General features: G+C 42.7%; 1 protein-coding gene across 1 annotated transcript in view; it reads right to left on the reverse strand.

Moving 5' to 3' along the window:
- Nucleotides 1-24,361, reverse strand: part of POLN (DNA polymerase nu) — a gene marked incomplete at both ends in the record, with an annotated part of 171,109 nt that overhangs the window by 24,036 nt on the left and 122,712 nt on the right. The window contains one exon of the mRNA XM_079702093.1: nt 406-488. Coding sequence (XP_079558219.1) covers nt 406-488 — 83 coding nt within the window. The remainder of the gene's footprint in view (nt 1-405; nt 489-24,361) is intronic.

The raw sequence follows: 24,361 nt of genomic DNA on the forward strand, positions 1-24,361 counted from the left end.
GTTGCTCTGCCTTGGGTCCTGGGGCTGGAAGAGGGGAGGGCAATAGGGTGACAACAGAGGGCCCCTGGAGCATCTCAAAGCACAGGAGTGGCCCCCAGCAGGTGGTGTGATGTGGGGTTGGGGGAGGCTTTGGTCAGCCCTCACTTCTGCACGTCTACTCTCCGTGCAAAGGTTGCTGGGAGCCCTGAGGGTTAAGGGCATGAGTGGTCTGACTGGTGTCTGGTGCATCGCAAATAACATCAACATGCGTGTAAATAGCGGCACACAGGGATGCACAAAATGAGCTCCATGGGCTGAGAGTGATTTCTGTAAGTCACAGCCACATTTCAACGCAGGTGCACAGCTAGAGCCACCTCCATCTGGCCTACAGGTGACACCAAGGCCTTAGGCCCACCCACAGCCTACCTGCTCCATAGACCACCGAGTACACCACCTTCTTGGTCTGCTCCCTGTCTGCATGTGTCACACGTTCTGGGGAAATGTCCTTCCTACGTGGAAAGATGACATGTTGTCAGGCACGTTGGCACCTGTCTGCAGAGGTTCTCAAGGGTCCAAACCACACGCATCCCCTCACACCCCAAGAACCACTTCAAGGTCAGGCCTGTAGTATGGTAGGGGAGACATCTGTGTCAGCCTGGCCCCTCCGAACAGATGCCAGCCAGGTTCTGGGGTATCCACACCAAAACCAAAAAGTGGCTCCACCACCGGAGTGCCAGGCAGACAGGAGGAGGCCTGGGGCCTGGGGCCTGCCTGTGGGTGCTGCAGTAGGGGCTGGCTTCTGGACCTTCTGCAGGATTGGATAAGCAGCCTGTGCCTTGCCTCCTACAGAAGGAAAGGCCCTGTCCTGGCGTTCAGACAGAATAAGAACCAACTCCACACCCGACAGCGTGCAATCATGCCACTCTCCAAAGATTAAAGCTGAGCCTGAGAAGCACAGGGGCCAGTGGGCACCCAGGGCCCCTCCTCCTTGCTAGGCCATCCTCGCCTAGCCATGCGCACACCCCAAGTCTCCCTGATGGAGTGAGCATGTCAGATTAGCAGATACAGAGAGAGAGAAAAGGAAGACAAGGGAGCCAGAAAAAGGAGCCTGTCCAACCACTGTGGGCAGCTCTGTGTTGGGCCCTCCTGCAGTGCTGGCCTTCACTCGTGGCCACGGGGTGAAGCTTAGGTTCTGTTCAGGGATTTGGAGTGTATGGGCTGCCCTGGGCCTGCATGTGGCTTCTAGATTTCCCGGTATGCACAGGGCTTTGAATGCCCTATTTCCCAAAGACCCTCTCTCCCCAGCTTTTCCTCCCAAGCTTTCAGGCTCTGTTATCTGAGGTCTTTTGTGGTTGACCTTAGGATGTTTTCCAGCAATGCGGCCACTTTTCTGACTGGAGACAGTTCTGAGATGGGGGAACAATGCCCGTGTCAGTCCTTTGGGCAGCCCCCAGACGAGTTAGGACAGACAAACACTATTCTTTGCGAATAAGGTCTGTGCCTGGAAGCAGGGACAGGGTCCCACTCTGGGCAGGAGGCTGCTGAGTCGTGGGAGTGGTGTGGGCTCAATGAAAACACCACAGAGCCCTCCTGTTTTCAGTTGCTTTCTTCTTGATTCAGAACTTTGTTTGGTTGCTGTAAACTGCTGACTGTTTTTCAGTGTTCTGACAAGTTGTTTCTAACAGTTTTTGCTTGATTTTTGGATGTCTCTGTTGGTGGACAGGTCCTCAGAGCTGCCTGCTTCACCATTTTCATCGATGTCCTAGAGTTCATTCATTTTACCACCTGATTTTAAAGTACTGATGCATTTCTTTTTGTCCTTTTCCTTCTGTGTTCAGCTATTTTGCCTACTTTTTAAAATCCCACTGTTGAACTTGGTGTTGTCAACAGCTGTATTTAGATAAGAAGCAAAACACCAAAATGCACCCAAGCCCAGAACAAATGTGTGTCAACCCCTATGTCACCAGCCACCCTTGGTCCTCACTGAACTCCCTTTATTTTGGAAATCCCACAGGCGCTCCAAACCTGCTCAGGAAAGACATTGCTGAAAAGCTTACCTAAGACTAGCTTCCCCGTTACCTGCTCAGGGCCACCTGCAGTGACGGCAGATGAGGGCTTGGCCCAAACAAATGGGTCTGGTGACACTGCAGGGAGGGGATAAAGGAGGCATTTTGGAGCAGATGCCCCTCAACCAAACCATACTAGGGACCCCCTTAGCTCTGTCCAGGGCTGGAAAGTTGTCTGAGGGAGCAGCATTAACTCTCCTGGGACTTGCTTCTTCCCAGAGCAAAAGTGTGACAGAATGAATAGATGCTAGGGACATATATCGGACATCATGTTCCAATAACAGATAACATGCTTTCTCCTTGAGCACGTGGGGCACACGCACAATAACACACCATGCACCAGGGCACACAAAAAACCTCAAAAGGCCGCACATAGTAGGAATATTAAAATTACACTCTGAACACAGTATAAGAAAACTAGAAATTAAAGACAAAAACAAAATCCCCAAAGCCCATCTAGCTAGAAATAAATCAGAAAATACTTCTATCAGTCAACTTTTGATTGAAGAGAAATATAAACAGAAATCACATAGTTTCTAATGAAAACACCCTATGTCAGAACCAATGGATTACATTAAAACAGTGAGGAAATTTCATAACCCTAAATGCCTATATTAATAAAAATGAAAGAATAAAAGTATATGAATGAAATAAACACAAGGGGAAAAAACAAGGAAATCAAAAGAATACACAAGGAGTGAAATAATAAAGCTAGAAAAAAGATGGGAGCAGAAATTAATGAGGAAAAGAAATTAAGTAGAGAACAGCAAAACAGATCATTAGTAAATAAAAATCCTGGTTCTTATAGAAAATAAATAAACCGTTAGCTAGTTTAATCAAAAGGGCAAACACAGATATACAAAATAAGAAACAACGGGGGAAAGTAGCAGCAGATATGTAGGAAGTTAAAAAAAAACCTTAAAAATTATTTTGCACAATGCTATGCAAGTACATTTTAAAACCCAGGTGAAATGGGCAATTTCTTAAGAAAACACAGTTACAAAAACTGACTCTGGTAGAGATGAAAGTTAAACAGACCAATGTTTATAGAAGAAATAGAGAAAATTATTAAGGAACTATCCCACAAAAACACCAGGCTCAGATGGTTTCAAAGGAGAATTCTATCAAACCTTTAGAGACCAGAGAGTCCCCATGCTGTACAAATTGTTTCAGAGTGTAGAAAATGAACAAAAACTTCCAAATTAATTTTATTAAGAAAGTATAACAGTTATACCAAAACATGATAAAGATAGCATAAAAAAGGAAAATTATAGACTTATACTACCTATGAATATTGACTTTTTTCTTTAAAAATCTTAAAATTTATTCAAAATATAAAATTTATGAATATTGATTGATGTACTAATCTTAAATAGAATATTTGCAAACAGAGTCCAACTCCACATTAAGAAAATAGCACCTCACAGCCAAGCAGAGTTTATACCAGGAAAGCAAGGTTGGTTCAGTGTTAGGAAGTCCATTAATATAATTCACCACATGAATACGACTAAGGAGAAAACTACATGATCGTCTACATTGTTGCTGAAAAAAACCCTGTGACAAAATCCAACTCCAATCCAATCCAATCCTACTCCTAGTAAAAACTCTTGAGAAGGGCTTCCCTGGTGGCGCAGTGGTTGAGAGTCCGCCTGCTGATGCAGGGGACATGGGTTCGTGCCCCGGTCCGGGAAGATCCCACATGCCGCGGAGCGGCTGGGCCCGTGAGCCATGGCCGCTGAGCCTGCGTGTCCGGAGCCTGTGCTCCATCCACAATGGGAGGGGCCACAACGAGAGGCCCGCGTACCGCAAAAAAAAAAAAAAAAATACTCTTGAGAAAACAGGAATAGCTGGATACTTCCTTAAACTTACAAAGCAATACACCTCACTCCTAAAGCTAGCTTCTTATCATGAGGAAGCTCCATGGCAAGGATGCCCACTACCTCCACTATTTAACATTGTTCTGAAAGTATAGTTGATCCTCAAAGAACACAGGTTTCAACTCTGTGGGTCCACTTATATGTATATTTTTTTCAATAAATAGATTGAAAATTTTTTTGGAGATTTGAAACAATTTGAAAAAACTCAGAGATGAACTTTGTAGCCTGAATATTGAAAAATATTAAGAAAAGTTTAGGTGTGTCATGAATGCATAAAATACATGTAGATAATAATTTAGTTTATCATTTACTACCATAAAATGGACACAAATCTATTATAAAATGTTAAAATTTATCAAAACTTAAGCACACAAACACAGACGTACACGGTGCCATTGACAGACAAACGTGAAGCTGCAGTATGAAATCATCCCTGTATGAATGAACTGCAGTGCACCCTGTGCTGCCGTTAATGATTTCCTAGTCTCCTCCTGTTGCTACTGTGCTGCTACTACTCAAGTGTTTCAAGTGTCCACTTAAAATGCCCCGTGACGCTGGTCATTTCCATGTGAGGAGTTTGTCTCTCCAGTAAATCAGGAATTGCAGTAAGAAGTGATCTCTCATGGTCCTCACACATTTTTCATCATGTTTAGTGCAATATCGTAAATCTTCAATAACACCATGGAGCCCATACGAAGTGCCATTAGTGCTGCTGGAAGTGCTCCCAAGAAGCTGAGAAAAGTCGTGACGTTATGAGAAAACGTTGAATTGCATGATATGTAGAGTAGATCGAGGTCTGCAGCTGTGGTTGCCGCCATTTCAAGATAAATGAATTCAGCATAAGGACCATTGTAAGAAAAGAAAAGGAAATTCGTGAAGCAGTCGCTGCAGCTATGCCAGCAGGCACAAAACCCTTGGACTTTTTGCAAAATACCTCTTTATCTTGTATTGAAAATGCACCTTTTATGTGGGTGCAGGATTGCTATAGACTCTAATATGATTCGAGAAAAAGTGAAGTCATTACATGACAACTTAAAGCAAAAGGAAGGTGAAGGATCTAAAGCTGGAGAATTTAATGCCAGCAAAGGATGGTTTAATAATTTTAGTAAAAGGATTGGCTTTAAACATATAAAGACAACAGGAGAAGCAGCTTCTGCTGACCAAGGGGCAGCAGACGAGGTCCTAGACGCTGCTAAGAAAATCACTGGGGAAAAAGGATATCTGCCTGAACAGGTTTGTAATGCAGATGAAAGTGCCTTATTCTGGAACAAAGTGCCACAAAGGGCACTCACCAGTAAGGAAGAAGTGAACAGCAGGATTTAAGGCAGGAAGGGAAGGGCTGACTCCTGTTTTGTACCAATGCAGTCAGGTTTATGGTCAGGACTGCCCTCCACCTATCAAGCTGCTGACCCCCGAGCCTTAAAGGGAGATGAACAGCAGCTGTCAGTCTTTTGGTTGGACAACAAGAAGGCCTGGACAATGAGAGCCCTTTTTCTGGATTGGTTCCATCAAAGCTTTGTCCCTGAAGTTAGGAAGTATCTTGCCAAGAAGGGACTGCCTTTAAAGTTCTTTTGATACTGGGCAATGCCCTCCTGGCCACCCAGAACTCCATGGGTGCAACCCCGAAAGTGTCAAAGTGGTCTACTTGCCCCCGGACACAACAACGTCTCTATTTAGCTTCTAGATCAGGGGCCATAAGGACCTTTGAGGCTCATTATACATGGTGTTCTATGGAAAGGATTGTCAATGCTATGGAAGGGAACCTTGATAGAGACAACATCATGACAGCCTGGAAGGGCTACACCATTGAAGATGCCATCATTGTTACAGAAAAGCTGTGAAAGCCATCAAGCCCCAAACAATAAAATCCTGCTGGAAAAAACTGTGACTAGGTGTTGTGTATGACTTCACAGGATTTATGATGGAGCCCGTCAAGGAAATCATGAAAGAAATTGTGAGCCGGGCAAAAAAAGGTGGGGGGGGGTGAAGAGTTTCAAGATATGGATCTTGGAGAAATTCAAGAGCTGACAGACACCACACCAGAGAAGTGAACAGAAGACAACTCCATGAAGATGAGAGCTTCCCCACCAGCACCAGCCAAAGAGAAGGACATAGAAGAAACAGCGCCAGGAACAAACTGACGTTAGATGACCTGGCAGAAGGGCTCTGATATTCCAGACTGCTTTTGACTTCTTTCGTGACGTGAACCCCTCTATGAAACTGAAGCAAATGCTGGAAGAAGGATTGGTGCCATATAGAAACATCTTTAGAGAAATGAAAAAGCAGGAAAGTCAGGCAGAGATTACGATGTATCTCCATGATGTTACACTGGGTGTTCCTGCCTCTCCTGCCTGCCGCCCCCCGCCTCTGCCACCCTAGACAGCAAGATAACCCTTCCTCCCCCCGCCCATCACTCAGTGTGAGGATGATGAGGACGAAGACCTTGTGATGATCCACCTCCACTCACTGAACAGTGAATCATTGTCATCCACACAGTTAATCAACCTATCTGTTGTGTGTGTGTGTCTTCGTGCTCATTACATCTCCCCATTATTCTTTTAGTATCTGTAAAGATTATGCTGATGTACTTTTTTTTTTTTTTTTGGCCACGCTGCACAGCTTGCGGGATCCTAGTTCCCCGACCGGGGATCAAACCCACACCCCCTGCAGTGGAAGCACAGAGTCCCAACCACTGGACCGCCAGGGAAGTCCCCTGATGTACCCTTTTTTACTCCTGATATTAGTAATTTGTGGGTTTTCTCTCTTTTTCTTGATCAGTCTCTCCAGGGGTTTATCAATTTTATTCATCTTTTCGAAAATCCTGCTTCTGTGGGAAAGTCCTTGATTTTCTCAACTATTTTTCTGTTTCTATTAAATTGGTTTCCACTCCTCCCAGCTTCCTTCTACTTACTTAGGATTTAAATTACTCTTATTTTTCTAGCTTCTTAAGGTGGAAGCTTAGAAGCTTTGATAATTTATTTAGACTTTTCTTATTTTCTATTATAAACATGTAATGTCATAAATTTCTAAGTGATTCTATAGCGGTCTCCCAAAATTTTTGACATGTGTTTTCATTTTCATTTAGCTGAAAATATTTTCTAATTTCCCTTCTGACTTTTTGCTTTGACCTATGGGTTATTTAGAAATGTCATCTTGGACTTCCCTGGTGGCGCAGTGGTTGAGAGTCCGCCTGCCGATGCAGGGGACGTGGGTTCGTGCCCCGGTCCGGGAAGATCCCACATGCCGCAGAGCGGCTAGGCCCGTGAGCCATGGCCGCTGAGCCTGCGCGTCCAGAGCCTGTGCTCTGCAACGGGAGAGGCCACAACAGTGAGAGGCCTGCGTACTGCAAAAAAAAAAAAGAAATGTCATCTTTATTTCCAAATATTTGGGGATTTTCTGTACATATTTTTGTTCTTGATTCCATATTTAATTTCACTGTATTAGAGAACATAGTCTCTACAATTTCAGTTCTTTTAAATTTATTGACACTCGTCTTATGGCCAAGCATGTGGTCTATCTTGATGAATGCTTTATTGTGCATGTAAAATGCAGTATATTCTGCAATTGTTGATAATGTTATTCAGGTCTTCCATATGCTTTCTGACCTTCCTTGTACTTGTTATTATTAAGAAAGTAGTGTTGAAATCTCCAACTGGCCTTGTGGATTTGTGCATTTTTCACTTCAGCTCTATCAGGTTTGCTTCATGTATTCTGAATCTGTCCTATTAGATGCACCCTATATAGAAGTGTTATGTTTTCTTGATGAATTGGCCCTTTTATGAAGTGTCCCTCTCTGTCCCTGGTAATAGTCCTTGTCCTGAAATCTAATTGTCTGGTACTAAAACAGCCATTCAAATGTTTATCTGATTAGTCTTGATATCCTGGTTTTTAGTCTATGTTCTCACCCACTGAACTGCACACTGTGTCTCCCGTTACCAGTTCCAGGTTTAGGGAGAGTTTGGGGGCCTTTGTGAAGTACACGTTTCTCTGGCTCCTTATATTGTCCTCAGACCCAATGACAGGGAATGAAACCACCTGTATTCTCGTGGGACTGCATATAAGGAGAAAAGTATAAACTTTTCATTAATTGCATTTACCTGCTGCAGTGGCCACTAATAAGTAGATGCAGAGCAGATATTCCATAAACCTGGAGCTTGAAAGAATCGTTGAGAGGTTGGCATATGTATTAGTTTCCTGTGGCTGCTGTAATGAATTGCCACAAATTTGGTGGCTTAAAACAAGGGATATTTATTCCCTCACAGTTCTGGGGGTCAGAAGTCTGAAATCAGTACCGCTGGGCCAAAATCAAGGAGTTGGCAGGGCCCTGCTCCTGCTGGATGCTCTAGGGGAAGAATCTATTCCTTGCTTCTTCCAGCATTTGGTCACATCCCTCCAGACTCCCTCCTGTGGTCGCAGGGCCTCCTCTTCTCTGTGTCAAGTCCCTCTCATCCGGCTCTTATAAGGGCTCTGTGACGGCATTTAGAGCCCACCCCGATAACCAGGATAATCTTCTCATATCAGGATCATTAACTTAATCATGCTGCAAAGATTTTTTTCCATATAAGGCATCCTTCACAGGTTCCCGGGTTTAGGATGCAGATATATTTTGGGGGCCATTATTCAGATTACCACAGCATATGAACCTTAAAATACTTAAAATGCTTACACAATGAGATCCAAGTTTTGAAAACAAAAAACAAAGGAATAAGAATCAAAAGCACAGAAGTGTGTGTACAAGAGAGACAGAGGCCGAGACTAAGAATGGACAGGAATGGAATCTGGCAAAGGAAGACAAAGCTGAGTGGAGACAGTGACTTGGATGTGGGGTGAGGAACGAAGTGCCCCCCATACATGGCCATGGCCCATGAACGACAGCTGGATGCAGTCACAGTGGGTGGTCCAGAGGCCAGGGTGTGTGAGAGGTCAGAGGTTCCCCAATTCAATGAGGCCAAGCCTGGATTCCAGTTCATTAGTGAGAAATAGAAAAATGAAATGAGATCTGTACAAAAGTTATGTAAGTAAAATTCTATCTAAATCTTTGTCAAACCTATGCTTGACCTTGCAGCTATGCCAGAGGCCGCCCCTGGGCAGCTGAGAAGCAGGGGAGACACTGCAGTCAGGCCTGCGAGTGCCAGGCAGAGACGGGGCAGGGAGTACAGACGGGCCGGCTTTGCACCCGCGAGCACAAGAAGCTCACAAGGGGCCCCTCAGGGGCCAGGGCAGGTAAGTCAGAATCCCACAGGGAAAAGGAGGCCAAAGCACCTCACTGTCTGCATCATGGCTGCTAAGACAGGCCTCCAGTGTGCACCCCACGGCGTGGCCAGCAGAGGTGGTCAACAGCCCAGGCGCAGAGGGAGAGCAGACCAGCTTGGAAGGAATGGGCTCCTAGGTGTCCCCTTCTAAGGTCCCACCTGGTTGTCTCCTGGGAGCAGTGGCCCGAGATGTGTGCCAGGGCAGCGGCAGCTGCAGGTGGCCCCCAAGCCTACGGAAGAGCCCGACTGCTTCAGTACCACCGAGGGAGTGTCCCCGCTCCCCCAGCTCCCTGCCACCGACCCCCAGCCAGGCTCTTTGGTCAAGGTCAACCCAGCACAGACATGGCCCCCCTCCTCCACCCAGAGGCCGCAGACATGGGAGAGCTCAGGGACACGGGCTCCTTATTGCTTTTGTTTCCTTGGTGAAAGGGGATTATCCCAAAGCTAGAAAGGGCCGGGCAAACACTGTCAAGAGAGAACGTGCAGCCCTCACAATCGCAGGCAGCCACTCTCTGTGAATTCTGTCCCTGGGGTGAGAGCAGCACCCAGTTCCTGTGCCGGCGACTGGAGAAAACAGGAGTAACAAGAAATCGGGACAGGCTGGTTTCCAGAGGCAGACTTGCAGTTAGGGTTGCGATTGTGAACTGGGCGGCGATGCAGTGGACAGAAAGGAGCCGGAAGACCCTGTTGTGGGCTTGCCTTTGACTCTGCCAAGCCACTTTCCTACAGGCGGCCACCCTGCCTTCCTGAAACAACTCCCCTGACCAGCCATAGAGAGAAGGGTGGGCCTGTTCCATGTTCTGGGCCTGAGGACCAGCTTAAACCACAGGAATCATCCATCCTTTGGAGGTTTGAAAGCACTGTTTGGCCTGGATGCTTTTTTCTTTTGATGTTTGTGGAACTTCAGTTCTTCCTTCTTTTTCTGTTTTCTCTGAAAAGGTTATTGGTCTTTTGGGCTTTCTGCCATTTCTTGGATCCTTGTAGGTAATTTATATTTTCCTAGAAAATCATTTATATCATTAAAACTTACACATTATTTAGCAGAGAGTTGTACATGGTAACCTCTCTTTTTGCAAGAGATAGAACTTGGAAAAGACTTGTTAAGAAGAAAAACTTCTGGCAAATGAAGAAAAAAAGACCCCACAAAATATTATAATGGAACACTGCCTTCAGAAATCAGAAAGAAAACCATCTCCAACATAGATTTCTATCCCCAGCCAATTCATCAACCAAATGTGAGACATTTTCAGACAGGTAAGTTCTCTAAAAATTAACCTTCCATGTACCATTTCTGAGGGAGCCAAATAAGGATATGCTCCACCAAGACAATGGAGTAACCCAAGAAAGGGAGTCCAGTACAGGAGAGGAGCAGAGGGGCCCCAGAGGATGGTGAAGAGCAGCACAGGCTAACGGTACACGCCAGGCCTAGAGGGCAATCAGTCCAGATGGAACAGGGCAGAGGCTCCAGAAAGAACTTCTTCAGGAAAGTGAATTTGATAAACACCTAATGGGTGGGAAAGTTTGCCATACAAAGCTCCTCAGAGAAAACTTCAGAAGGAGTATTCCATAATAAAATAAACAACTTCAGGAGTTGCTATAAGAGATCTGGGAAGTAAGGGGAATACAATATTTTGGCAGATTCATTGTTGGCTTTTCTTTTTCTCAAAAAAGCTCAGATCAAATGAAACAGAGAAATCTGTAACTGCAAGACAGAAATTCTAGACAATGTTAACATAGGAGTGGAGTGGAAAGGGGATATTAAAGGGACATAAGGACATGCTAAATTATGTGTTTTATTAGAAAGAAGATGTAAATATTGATCATTTTAAGTAATCAAAAGATGAACAAAAGAACGTGAGTATTTACCCTAGCACCTAAGACAGTGATTGGAACACAGAAAATATTCAATAAGTATTTAGTGAGTGAATGAGCTAAGAAATGAATAGGTATGATTCTTAAGGGCAAAAAGCATAAGAACAAGTTTTAAATATATAACTTTTAAACAATCTGGAGAGTTGTCTACTTTTGGTAGTGGCAGACTAGCATGTTGTAGATGAATTTCCATGTAGAGCAATTATAATTGCTGGAGAAAATATTAAAAAGCATCTGTTTGAAGGCATGAGAGAACAGTAAGAAAAAAGCCCAAGGCAGTAAGAACTTGAAAGGCTATGGCTTCAGAGAAAGGAACATGTAGAAATGTAAGCCTGATGTTTGGGGCCACACTCTCCCTTGAGGAATTTGCTGATTTTGAAGTGATAGTTGAAAGGCTGATTTTAGCTTCCTGAAGTCTATGAGACTAGAGAACAACTTGAGGTTCAGGGCTTATCAAAAAAAAAGGATCCAGGACTTCCCTGGTGGTCCAGTGGTAAAGAATCCATCTTACAATGCAGGGGATGAGGGTTTGATCCCTGGTCAGGGAACTAAGATCCCACAGGCCTTGGGACAACTAAGCCCACACGCTGCAACTACTGAGCTCATGCATCTCAACTAGAGAGACTACATGTTGCAACTACAGAAAAGAAAACCCGCATACCACAACTAGAGAGAAGCCCGTGCACCGCAATGAAGATCCCGCGTGCCACAGTGAAGACCTGACGCAGCCAAAAATAAAAATTAAAAATAAATAAATAAATAAATCTTTTAAAAAAAGAAAAAAAAAGAGAAAGGATCCTTGGTACTCTAGGGGAAAATGTGATCTTGAAATTTACTAGCTTTCATAAAGACTGAAGCTCATCTTCCCAATGGATCAATCCATGATTGGACTAAGGCAATCTGCCCTCAGTCTGACTGTCTGCCAGAAGCAAGACTATACCATCTTTTGAGAAAGATAACACTATTCATAGCTGTAACCTCTCATTTTCATTCACACTATTTGATCCAAAATCACCTGGCATCCCAGGAAACAAGATCAAATGACTAAAAACCAAGAGAGAAACAATAGAAACAGATCTATGGGAGACATAGATATTGCAGTTATCAGTTATAGACATTAGGGTGGCTATGATTAACATGTTTCAGAGATTAGATGATGAGCTGAGAATTTAAGTAAAGAATTGAAAACTACACAAAGTAATTAAATGGCAGGTTGTACAACTGAAAAATACAGTAAATAAAATTAAGAGCTCAAAAGTTTACTCAAATAGGGTTTAACTTTAACAGCCTATTGGTCATGCCTGTAGAAAAGGCTATTGGGTGGAAGGTAGACAAAGTAATAGAAGATTAGATAAAATGTCCAGCCTGAGGCATGTGGAGAAAAAAGATGGAGAATACAGAAAAGAGAATAAGAGACACACGGAATATGGTGAAAAGTTCTAATGTAGGTGTAACCTCAGTCCCAGAAGCAGAGGAGACAGGAGAGAGAAGCAGTACTTAAAGAGATAATGACCAAGAAGTTTCCAAAGATGATGAAAGACATAAAACCACAGATAAAGGGAACAGTACAAACCACAAGCAAGACAGATCCAAAGAAAACCACATCTAAGCATAATATAAGACTGCTGAGAAGACTTCCGGGGAAGATGGCGGAAGAGTAAGACGCAGAGATCACCTTCCTTCCCACAGATACACCAGAAATACAGCGACACGTGGAACAACTCCTACAGAACACCTACTGAACGCTGGCAGAAGACCTCAGACTTCCCAAAAGGCAAGAAACTCCCCACGTACCTGGGTAGGGCAGGGCGGAGAGATTCCCGCACAGAGGATCGGTGCCGACCGGCACTCACCAGCCTGAGAGGCTTGTCTGCTAGCCCGCTGGGGCGGGTGGGGCTGGGAGCTGAGGCTCCGGCTTCGGTCAGAGAGCAGGGAGAGGACTGGGGCTGACGGCGAGAACTCAGCCTGAAGGGGGCTAATGCGCCACAGCTAGCTGGGAGGGAGTCCGGGAAAACTCTGGAGCTGCCAAAGAGGCAAGAGACTTTTTCTTCCCTCTTTGTTTCCTGGTGCGCGAGGAGAGGGGATTAAGAGCGCTGCTTAAAGGAGCTCCACAGACGGGCGCGAGCCGCGGCTGAAAGTGCGGAGCCCAGAGACGGGCGTGGGACGCTGGGGCTGCTGCTGCCGCCACCAAGAGGCCTCTGTGCGAGCGCAGGTCACTGTCCATGCGCCCCTTCCGGGGAGCTTGTGCAGCCCGTCACTGCCGGGGTCCCGGGATCCAGGGACGGCTTCCCTGGGAGAACGCATGGTGCGCCTCAGGCTGCTGCAACGTCACGCTGGCCTCTGCTGCTGCAGGCTCGCCCCGCACTCCGTGCCCCTCCCTCCCCCCCGGCCTGAGTGAGCCAGAGTCCCCGAAGCAGCTGCTCCTTTAACCCTGTCCTGTCTGAGCGAAGAACAGACGCCCTCCGGCGACCTACACGGAGAGGCGGGGCCAAATCCAAAGCTGAGACCCGGGAGCTGTGAGAACAAAGAAGAGAAAGGGAAATCTCTCCCAGAAGCCTCAGAAGCAGCAGATTAAAGCTCCACAATCAACTTGATGTACCCTGCACCTGTGGAATACATGAATAGACAACATATCATCCCAAATTGAGGAGCCAGGAGTCAGTGCTGTGCCTCTGAGGTTGTAGAGCCAACTTCAGGACACTGGTCCACAAGAGACCTCCCAGCTCCACATAATATCAAACGGCGAAAACCTTCCAGAGATCTCCATCTCAACACCAGCACCCAGCTTCACTCAACGACCAGCAAGCTACAGTGCTGGACACCCTATGCCAAACAACTAGCAAGACAGGAACACAATGCCACCCATTAGCAGAGAGGCTGCCTAAAACCATAAAAAGTCCACAGACACCCCAAAACACACCAACAGACGTGGACCTGCCCACCAGAAAGACAAGATCCAGCCTCATCCACCAGAACACAGGCACTAGTCCCCTCCATCAGGAAGCCTACACAACCCACTGAACCAAACTTAGCCTCTGGGGACAGACACCAAAAACAACAGGAACTACGAACCTGCAGCCTGCAAAAAGGAGACCCTAAACACAGTAAGATAAGCAAAATGAGAAGACAGAAAAACACACAGCAGGAGAAGGAGCAAGATAAAAACCCACCAGACCAAACAAATGAAGAGGAAATAGGCAGTCTACCTGAAAAAGAATTCAGAATAATGATAGTAAAGATGATCCAAAATCTTGGAAATAGAATAGACAAAATGCAAGAAACAGTTAACAAGGACCTAGAAGAACTAAAGATGAATCAAGCAATGATTAAAAACACAGTAAGTGAAATGAAAAATACTCTAGATGCGATCAATAGATGAATAACTGAGGCAGAAGAACGGATAAGTGACGTGGAAGATAAAATAGTGGAAATAACTACTGCAGAGCAGAAGAAAGAAAAAAGAATGAAAAGAATTGAGGACAGTCTCAGAGACCTCTGGGACAACATTAAACACACCAACATTCGAATTATAGGGGTTCCAGAAGAAGAAGAGAAAAAGAAAGGGACTGAGAAAATATTTGAAGAGATTATAGTTGAAAACTTCCCTAATATGGGAGAGGAAATGGTCAGTCAAGTCCAGGAGGCACAGAGAGTCCCATACAGGATAAAGGAGAAATACGCCAAGACACATATTAATCAAACTGTCAAAAATTAAACACAAAGAAAACATATTAAAAGCAGCAAGAGAAAAACAACAAATAACACACAAGGGAATCCCCATAAGATTAACGGCTGACCTTTCAGCAGAAACTCTGCAAGCCAGAAGGAACAGGCAGGACATATTTAAAGTGATGAAGGAGAAAAACCTGCAACCAAGATTACTCTACCCAACAAGGATCTCATTCAGATTTGATGGAGAAATTAAAACCTTTCCAGACAAGCAAAAGCTGAGAGAGTTCAGCACCACCAAACCAGCTTTACAACAAATGCTAAAGGAACTTCTCTAGGCAAGAAACACAACAGAAGGAAAATACCTACAATAATGAACCCAAAACAATGAAGAAAATGGGAATAGGAACATACATATCGATAATTACCTTAAATGTAAATGGACTAAATGCTCCCACCAAAAGACACAGATTGGCTGAATGGATACAAAAACAAGACCCATATATATGCTGTCCTCAAGAGACCCACTTCAGACCTAGAGACACATACAGACTGAAAGTAAGGGGATGGAAAAAGATATTCCATGCAAATGGAAACCAAAAGAAAGCTGGGGTAGCAATTCTCATATCAGACAAAATAGACTTTAAAATAAAGACTACTAGAAGAGACAAAGAAGGACACTACATAATGATCAAGGGATTTATCCAAGAAGAAGATATAACAATTGTAAATATTTATGCACCCAACATAGGAGCACCTCAATACATAAGGCAAATACTAACAGCCATAAAAGGGGAAATCGACAGTAACACACTCATAGTAGGGGACTTTAACACCCCACTTTCACCAATGGACAGATCATCCAAAATGAAAATAAATAAGGAAACACAAGCTTTAAATGATACTTTAAACAAGACGGACTTAATTGATATTTATAGGACATTCCATCCAAAAACTACAGAATACACATTTTTCTCAAGTGCTCATGGAACATTCTCCAGGATAGATCATATCTTGGGTCACAAATCAAGCCTTGGTAAATTTAAGAAAATTGAAATTGTATCAAGTATCTTTTCCGACCACAATGCTATGAGACTAGACATCAATTACAGGAAAAGATCTGTAAAAAATACAAACACATGGAGGCTAAACAATACACTACTCAATAACGAAGTGATCACTGAAGAAATCAAAGAGGAGATTAAAAAGTACCTAGAAACAAATGACAATGGAGACACGACGACCCAAAACCTATGGGATGCAGCAAAAGCAGTTCTAAGAGGGAAGTTTATCGCAATACAATCCCACCTTAAGAAACAGGAAACATCTCGAATAAACAACCTGATCTTGCACCTAAAGCAATTAGAGAAAGAAGAACAAAAAAGTCCCAAAGTTAGCAGAAGGAAAGAAATCATAAAAATCAGATCAGAAATAAATGAAAAAGAAATGAAGGAAACGATAGCAAAGATCAATAAAACTAAAAGCTGGTTCTTTGAGAAGATAAACAAAATTGATAAACCATTAGCCAGACTCATCAATAAAAAAAGGGAGAAGACTCAAATCAATAGAATTAGAAATGAAAAAGGAGAAGTAACAACTGACACTGCAGAAATACAAAAGATCATGAGAGATTACTACAAGAAACTCTATGCCAATAAAATGGACAACCTGGAAGAAATGGACAAATTCTTAGAAATGCACAACCTGCCAAGACTGAATCAGGAAGAAATAGAAAATATGAACAGACCAATCACAAGCACTGAAACTGAAACTGTGATAAAAAATCTTCCAACAAACAAAAGCCCAGGACCAAATGGCTTCACAGGCAAATTCTATCAAACATTTAGAGAAGAGCTAACACCTATCCTTCTCAAACTCTTCCAAAATATAGCAGAGGGAGGAACACTCCCAAACTCATTCTACGAGGCCACCATCACCTTGATACCAAAACCAGACAAGGATGTCACAAAGAAAGAAAACTACAGGCCAATATCACTGATGAACATAGATGCAAAAATCCTCAACAAAATACTAGCAAACAGAATCCAACAGCACATTAAAAGGATCATACACCATGATCAAGTGGGGTTTATTCCAGGAATGCAAGGATTCTTCAATATACGCAAGTCAATCAACGTGATACACCATATTAACAAATTGAAGGAGAAAAACCATATGATCATCTCAACAGATGCAGAGAAAGCTTTCGACAAAATTCAACACCCATTTATGATAAAAACCCTGCAGAAAGTAGGCATAGAGGGAACTTTCCTCAACATAATAAAGGCCATATATGACAAACCCACAGCCAGCATCGTCCTCAATGGTGAAAAACTGAAACCATTTCCACTAAGATCAGGAACAAGACAAGGTTGCCCACTCTCACCACTCTTATTCAACATAGTTTTGGAAGTTTTAGCCACAGCGATCAGAGAAGAAAAGGAAATAAAAGGAATCCAAATTGGAAAAGAAGAAGTAAAGCTGTCACTGTTTGCAGATGACATGATACTATACATAGAGAATCTTAAAGATGCTACCAGAAAACTAGAGCTAATCAATGAATTTGGTAAAGTAGCAGGATACAAAATTAATGCACAGAAATCTCTTGCATTCCTATATACTAATGATGAAAAATCTGAAAGTGAAATCAAGGAAACACTCCCATTTACCATTGCAACAAAAATAATAAAATATCTAGGAATAAACCTACCAAAGGAGACAAAAGACCTGTATGCAGAAAATTATAAGACACTGATGAAAGAAATTAAAGATGATACAAATAGATGGAGAGATATACCATTTTCTTGGATTGGAAGAATCAACATTGTGAAAATGACTCTACTACCCAAAGCAATCTACAGATTCAATGCAATCCCTATCAAATTACCACTGGCATTTTTCACAGAACTAGAACAAAAAATTTCACAATTTGTATGGAAACACAAAAGACCCCGAATAGCCAAAGCAATCTTGAGAACGAAAAATGGAGCTGGAGGAATCAGGCTCCCTGACTTCAGACTATACTACAAAGCTACAGTAATCAAGAGAGTACAGTACTGGCACAAAAACAGAAAGATAGATCAATGGAACAGGATAGAAAGCCCAGAGATAAACCCACGCACATATGGTCACCTTATCTTTGATAAAGGAGACAAGGATATACAATGGGGAAAAGGAAGCCTCTTCAATAAGTGGTGCTGGGAAAACTGGACAGGGACATGTAAAAGTATGAGATTAGATCACTCCCTAACACCATACACAAAAATAAGCTCAAAATGGATTAAAGACCTAAATGTAAGGCCAGACACTATCAAACTCTTAGAGGAAAACATAGGCAGAACACTCTATGACATAAATCACAGCAAGATCCTTTTGGACCCACCTCCAAGAGAAATGGAAATAAAGACAAAAATAAACACATGGGACCTAATGAAACTTAAAAGCTTTTGCACAGCAAAGGAAACCATAAACAAGACCAAAAGACAACCCTCAGAATGGGAGAAAATATTTGCAAATGAAGCAACTGACAAAGGATTAATCTCCAAAATTTATAAGCAGCTCATGCAGCTCAATAACAAAAAAACAAACAACCCAATCCAAAAATGGGCAGAAGACCTAAATAGACATTTCTCCACAGAAGATATACAGACTGCCAACAAACACATGAAAGGATGCTCAACATCTTTACTCATTAGAGAAATGCAAATCAAAACTACAATGAGATATCATCTCACACCAGTCAGAACGGCCATCATCAAGAAATCTAGAAACAATAAATGCTGGAGAGGGTGTGGAGAAAAGGGAACACTCTTGCACTGCTGGTGGGAATATGAATTGGTACAGCCACTATGGAGAACAGTATGGAGGTTCCTTAAAAAACTACAAATAGAACTACCATATGACCCAGCAATCCCACTACTGGGCATATACTCTGAGAAAACCATAATTCAAAAAGAGTCATGTACCAAAATGTTCATAGCAGCCCTATTTACAATAGCCCGGAGATGGAAACAACCTAAGTGTCCATCATCGGATGAATGGATAAAGAAGATGTGGCACATATATACAATGGAATATTACTCAGCCATAAAAAGAAATGAAATTGAGCTATTTGTAATGAGGTGGATGGACCTAGAGTCTGTCATACAGAGTGAAATAAGTCAGAAAGAGAAAGACAAATACTGTATGCTGACACATATATATGGAATTTAAGAAAAAAAATGTCATGAAGAACATAGGGGTAAAACAGGAATAAAGACACAGACCTACTTGAGAATGGACTTGAGGATATGGGAAGGGGGAAGGGTAAGCTGTGACAAAGCGAAAGAGAGGCATGGACATATATACACTACCAAATGTAAGGTAGATAGCTAGTGGTAAGCAGCCACATAGCTCAGGGAGATCAGCTCGGTGCTTTGTGACCGCCTGGAGGGGTGGGATAGGGAGGGTGGGAGGGAAACGCAAAAGGGAGGGGATATGGGAACATATGTATATGTATAACTGATTAAATTTGTTATAAAGCAGAAAGTAACACACCATTGTTAAGAAATTATACTCCAATAAAGATGTAAAAAAAAAAAGACTGCTGAAAACCAACAACAGAGAAAATTTAAAAAACAGTTAGAATAAATGATTGATTACCTCCAAAAAAGCAACAATATGAATAACAGTAACTTCTTTAACAGTAACTTCTTGACAAAAATAATGGAAAATAGAAAAAAATGGAATGAAATTATAAAGGTACTAAAAAAAACCCAAAAAACCCCCACTCAAATGTGGCAAACTAGAATTCTACATCCAGCACAAATATTCCTCAGAAATACAGGCAGAGGGCTTCCCTGTTGGCGCAGTGGTTGGGAGTCCTCCCGCCGATGCAGGGGACGCGGGTTCGTGCCCCGGTGCAGGAGGATCCCACGTGCCGCGGAGCGGCTGGGCCCGTGAGCCATGGTCACTGAGCCTGTGCGTCTGGAGCCTGTGCTCTGCAATGGGAGAGGCCACAACAGCGAGAGGCCCGCGTACCACAAAAAAAAATTAAAAAAAAAAAAAAAGGCAGAATAAAAAATGTTTTGGATGAACAAAAACTGAGATAATTTGTCAATTGAATACCTGCACTAAAAGAAATGCTAAGACAAAAGAAAATCAACTCCATGTGGAAGCACGGATATGCAGGAAGGAATAAAGAGTAATGGAAGGGATCTTATAAGCAAAGTTAAAATGAATATTGACTGTACAAAACCATCTCGTAATGCTTTGTGTAGTTCAAAATATATGCAGAATTAAAAGTAAATGAAAACAATAGTACAAAAGGCAGGAGCGGGAGATAAATGGAGTTAAAGTATTATATAGTCTGAGAAGGGGTAAAAGTATGACTTTATATTACTTTTTTTTTTTTTTTTTTTTTGCGGTATGTGGGCCTCTCACTGTTGTGGCCTCTCCCGTTGCGGAGCACAGGCTCCGGACACGCAGGCTCAATGGCCATGGCTCACGGGCCAAGCCGCTCCGCGGCATGTGGGATCCCCCCAGACCGGGGCACGAACCCGTGTCCCCTGCATCGGCAGGCGGACTCTCAACCACTGCGCCACCAGGGAAGCCCTATATTACATTTTTATAAGTGAAGTTTGCTTGTAGTAGTCTCTAGAATAGTTTCTAAAAGAATAGTGAAAGAATATATAACTAACAAGGTAATAGAGGGGGAAATGAAATAACAAAAAATACTTAAGCCCCAAAAAGGCAAAAAGAGGGAGAAAAAGAAGTACAGAAAAAATAGGACAAATAGAAAACAACACTAAAGGGAGCAATTTATACCTAAATGTATCAGCAATTATATGTAAATGAGAAAGATACTCCAATTTAGAAAGAAAGATTGGCAGAACAGATTACATGTTAGAAACACTGCCTAGGGGCTTCCCTCGTGGTGCAGTGATTAAGAATCCACCTGCCAATGCAGGGGACACGGGTTTGAGCCCTGTTCCAGAAAGATCCCACATGCTGCGGAGCAACTAAGCCTGTGTGCCACAACTACTGAGCCTGCGCTCTAGAGCCCACGAACCACAACTACTGAGCCCATGTGCCACAACTACTGAAGCTTGTGTGCCTAGAGCCCATGCTCTGCAACAAGAGAAGCCACTGCAATGAGAAGCCCGCACACTGCAACAAAGAGTAGCCCCCACTGGTTGCAACTAGAGAAAGCCTGTGCATGGCAATGAAGACCCAACACAGACAAAAATAAATGAATAAATAAAAGAAATTCTAAAAAAAACCACTTCCTAGAAAAGATGCACCATAAATATAAAAGTACAGAAAGGTTAGGGCTTCCCTGGTGGCGCAGTGGTTGAGAGTCCGCCTGCCGATGCAGGGGACACGGGTTAGTGCCCCAGTCCGGGAAGATCCCACATGCCACAGAGTGGCTGGGTCCGTGGGCCATGGCCACTGAGCCTGCGCGTCTGGAGCCTGTGCTCCGCAACGGGAGAGGCCACAACAGTGAGAGGTCCGCGTACCACAAAAAAAAACCAAAAACAAATCAAAACAAAACAAAAACTTACAAAACCACAGGGAGAAACAGATAGATCAACAATTATAAAATTGGATATTCTAGCATACTCCTCTCAGAAACTTGTAGGTCAAACAAGCGAGCAAGCAAACAAAAAGCAGAGAAATTGAAGACCTGAATAGAGCAATTAATAAGCTCAAGCTGTGAGACATACATAGAACTCCACAACCAATAAAATAAGGATGCATACTTGGCCAAAAATGAAGCCTCATTAACTACCAAAGGATCCATATTACACAAATTATATTCTTAACTATACTACAATACACTAATAAATTAATAATAAAATGATAATAATTAGCATTTTCTTTTCTTTTTTTTTCTATTTTCTTCTTGATTTTTAAAATTGCTGCCCTTTATAAATTACTTTTTTGTGTAGTTAGAAAAATTTGGACTTGTTCTTTTTCCAGGTTATTGAGTTGAATACTTATCTCATTTGTTTTTATTTTCCATTTCCTGAAAAATGTATTTAAAGTACTAAATTTCCCTCTACTGCTTTTGTGTCCCACAAGTTTTCACATATTGTATTTTTTATTATCATTAATTTCCAAACATTTCTTAATTTCCTATGATTTTTTTTAACACCAAGGGTATTTTTATAATATATTATTTTGTTTACACTCTTACCAAGGGGCCTTTCCAAGACCAAGTATGATAATGTGTCATTAGCTGTTGAGTATGATTATCTCAACCTTGTAAACCTGAAACTCACAAAATGGAGGCAGACCCCCTACAAATCACCATAAGCTGAGTAAATTCCATATGGATCAAACCTTTCAATATAACAAATTAAATCACAAGGACAGAAAAATATACTTGACTATTTATATGATTTTGGGATGGGATACAGTATTTTAAAGATGATAATCAAAAACAAGCAACAAAAGGACTAATAGATTTTATGGTGTAAAATTTTAAATGTTTGAACATTAAGAAGAATTAACATGGGCTTCCCTGGTGGTGCAGTGGTTGAGAGTCCGCCTGCCGATGCAGGGGACATGGGTTCGTGCCCCGGTCCGGGAGGATCCCACGTGCCGCAGAGCGGCTGGGCCCATGAGCCATGGCTGCTGAGCCTGTGCATCCAGAGCCTGTGCTCCGCAGCGGAGAGGCCACAACAGTGAGAGGCCCGTGTACCACAAAATAAAAAAAATTAAAAAAAAAGAATTAACATAATTGAAGGCCAATAAAAAAACAGGGAGAAATGTTTATTTCATAATTGCTGAAGGGCTAATACATTTATTACAGAAAGAGCTCCTGAAAAGTAATAAGAAAAAGAAATCCTGATATAAATGGGCAAATGATATGAACAGGCAATTCACAGAAGAAAAAGAAATGATCAATGAATAAATAAAAGTTCAGCTTCCATTAATAATTAAGCAAATGCAGGCTTCCCTGGTGGCACAGTGGTTAAGAATCCGCCTGCCAATGCAGGGGACACGGGTTCAAGCCCTGGTCCGGGAAGATCACACATGCCGCGGAGCAACTAAGCCTGTGCACCACAACTACTGAGCCTGTGCTGTAGAGCCCCAAGCCACAGCTACTGAGCCCACGCACCACAGCTACTGGAGGCTGCGAACCTAGAGCCCGTGCTCTGCAACAAGAGAAGCCACCACAATGAGAAGCCCATCGACACAACTAGAGAAAGCCCGCAAGCAGCAACGAAGACCCAACGCAGCCAAAAATAAATAAAATAAATTCAAAAAAATAATTAAGAAAATGCAATTAAGTGAATTAATAAGAGACTTTTTCACTTAGCAAGTTGGCAAACATTAAGCAAAACTGAAATATGTGCTGTTAGCACAGGTGCAGGGTAAAGGGCATTGTGATATACTTCTGATGGGAGAGTAAATTATTACAACATTTTTGGAAGGCATTTGGGGAGTATACATCAAAATCCTTAAAATGAGCATATACTCTTTGACCCCAAAATTCCTTTTCTAGGAATTTATCCTAAGGAAATAGATTTGGTTTGAAGATATTTATTAAGAAGGCATTTGGGAAATTGTTTTAATTAGTGCATATCTATACAGTGAAATCCCATATAGCTATTTGACACTTTTGTAGAAGAATATTTACTGAAATGAAAATATGCTATAGAGGACTTGGTAAACTTAAATTTATGCCAGATAGATAAACAAGGGAGGAGGCTAGAATGACCCATGTGGTGGATTAGAGTTGGAGACAACAGTGTGGACTCATGTGTGGTTTCACACAGACACGGATGGCTACACATAGAAACATTTATAGGTACGGGTACACACACAGGGCAGCATACACGCACATATCTCCTTGCTCTGTCAGCTGAGAGGGCCTAGAAGCAAGGACACCCCCTAGCACCCAGATCTTGGCTTCTGATACCATCTCCAGTAAAAGCAACCAGGGCTCCTTGAGAAATGGCTGATTCTAGGACTGTGGCAGGAAACACACAAGATGAGCCTAGAGCATCCTGTAGTGCCAGAGAGTAAGGAAGTGATAAACACACACACACACACACACACTGAAGAGGTTAAGTCAAAGGAACACAGGAGCCAAGTGAAAGAGCTCCCACTGGCCAAAGCTGGAATAATGTGAATAACAAAATAAATAACATCATGTTGGATTATAACCCAAAGGATAGAATAATTGTCCATGAGTTCATACGGATATAAATAAGTGACTGAATAAATACATAAGTAAGGGAGAATAGACTTCTGCCCATGCAGAAGAATCCCACATAACTCACATAGATACTCAGTCCACAAGAGGATGGAGCCTAACTCCCAACTCCATAAGGGTGGGCTGTGGTTAGTGACTAGGGGGATAAAAGAGGAACTTTATAGTAGAGAAATCTGGCCAACACCACCTCAGCCAGGTGATCAAGGTTGACACCAACAGTGGTAGGTCATGTTGACAGTATGAATCCTTGCCGTGATCGTGGAGAAAGCACGTCATCTCTTTGGTCTTTCCCGGAACCCATATCCCCAGTCTAACCACGAGAGAAACATCAGACAAATATCAGTTAAGGGCCATTCTACAACACACCTGACCAGCACTCCTCAAAACTGTCATGGTCATTGAAGACAAGCACAGTCTGAGAACCTGTCACAGCCCAGAGGA

Source organism: Hyperoodon ampullatus, assembly GCF_949752795.1.
Source record: "Hyperoodon ampullatus genome assembly, chromosome: 1".
In the NCBI taxonomy this organism is placed as follows: Eukaryota; Metazoa; Chordata; class Mammalia; order Artiodactyla; family Ziphiidae; genus Hyperoodon; species Hyperoodon ampullatus.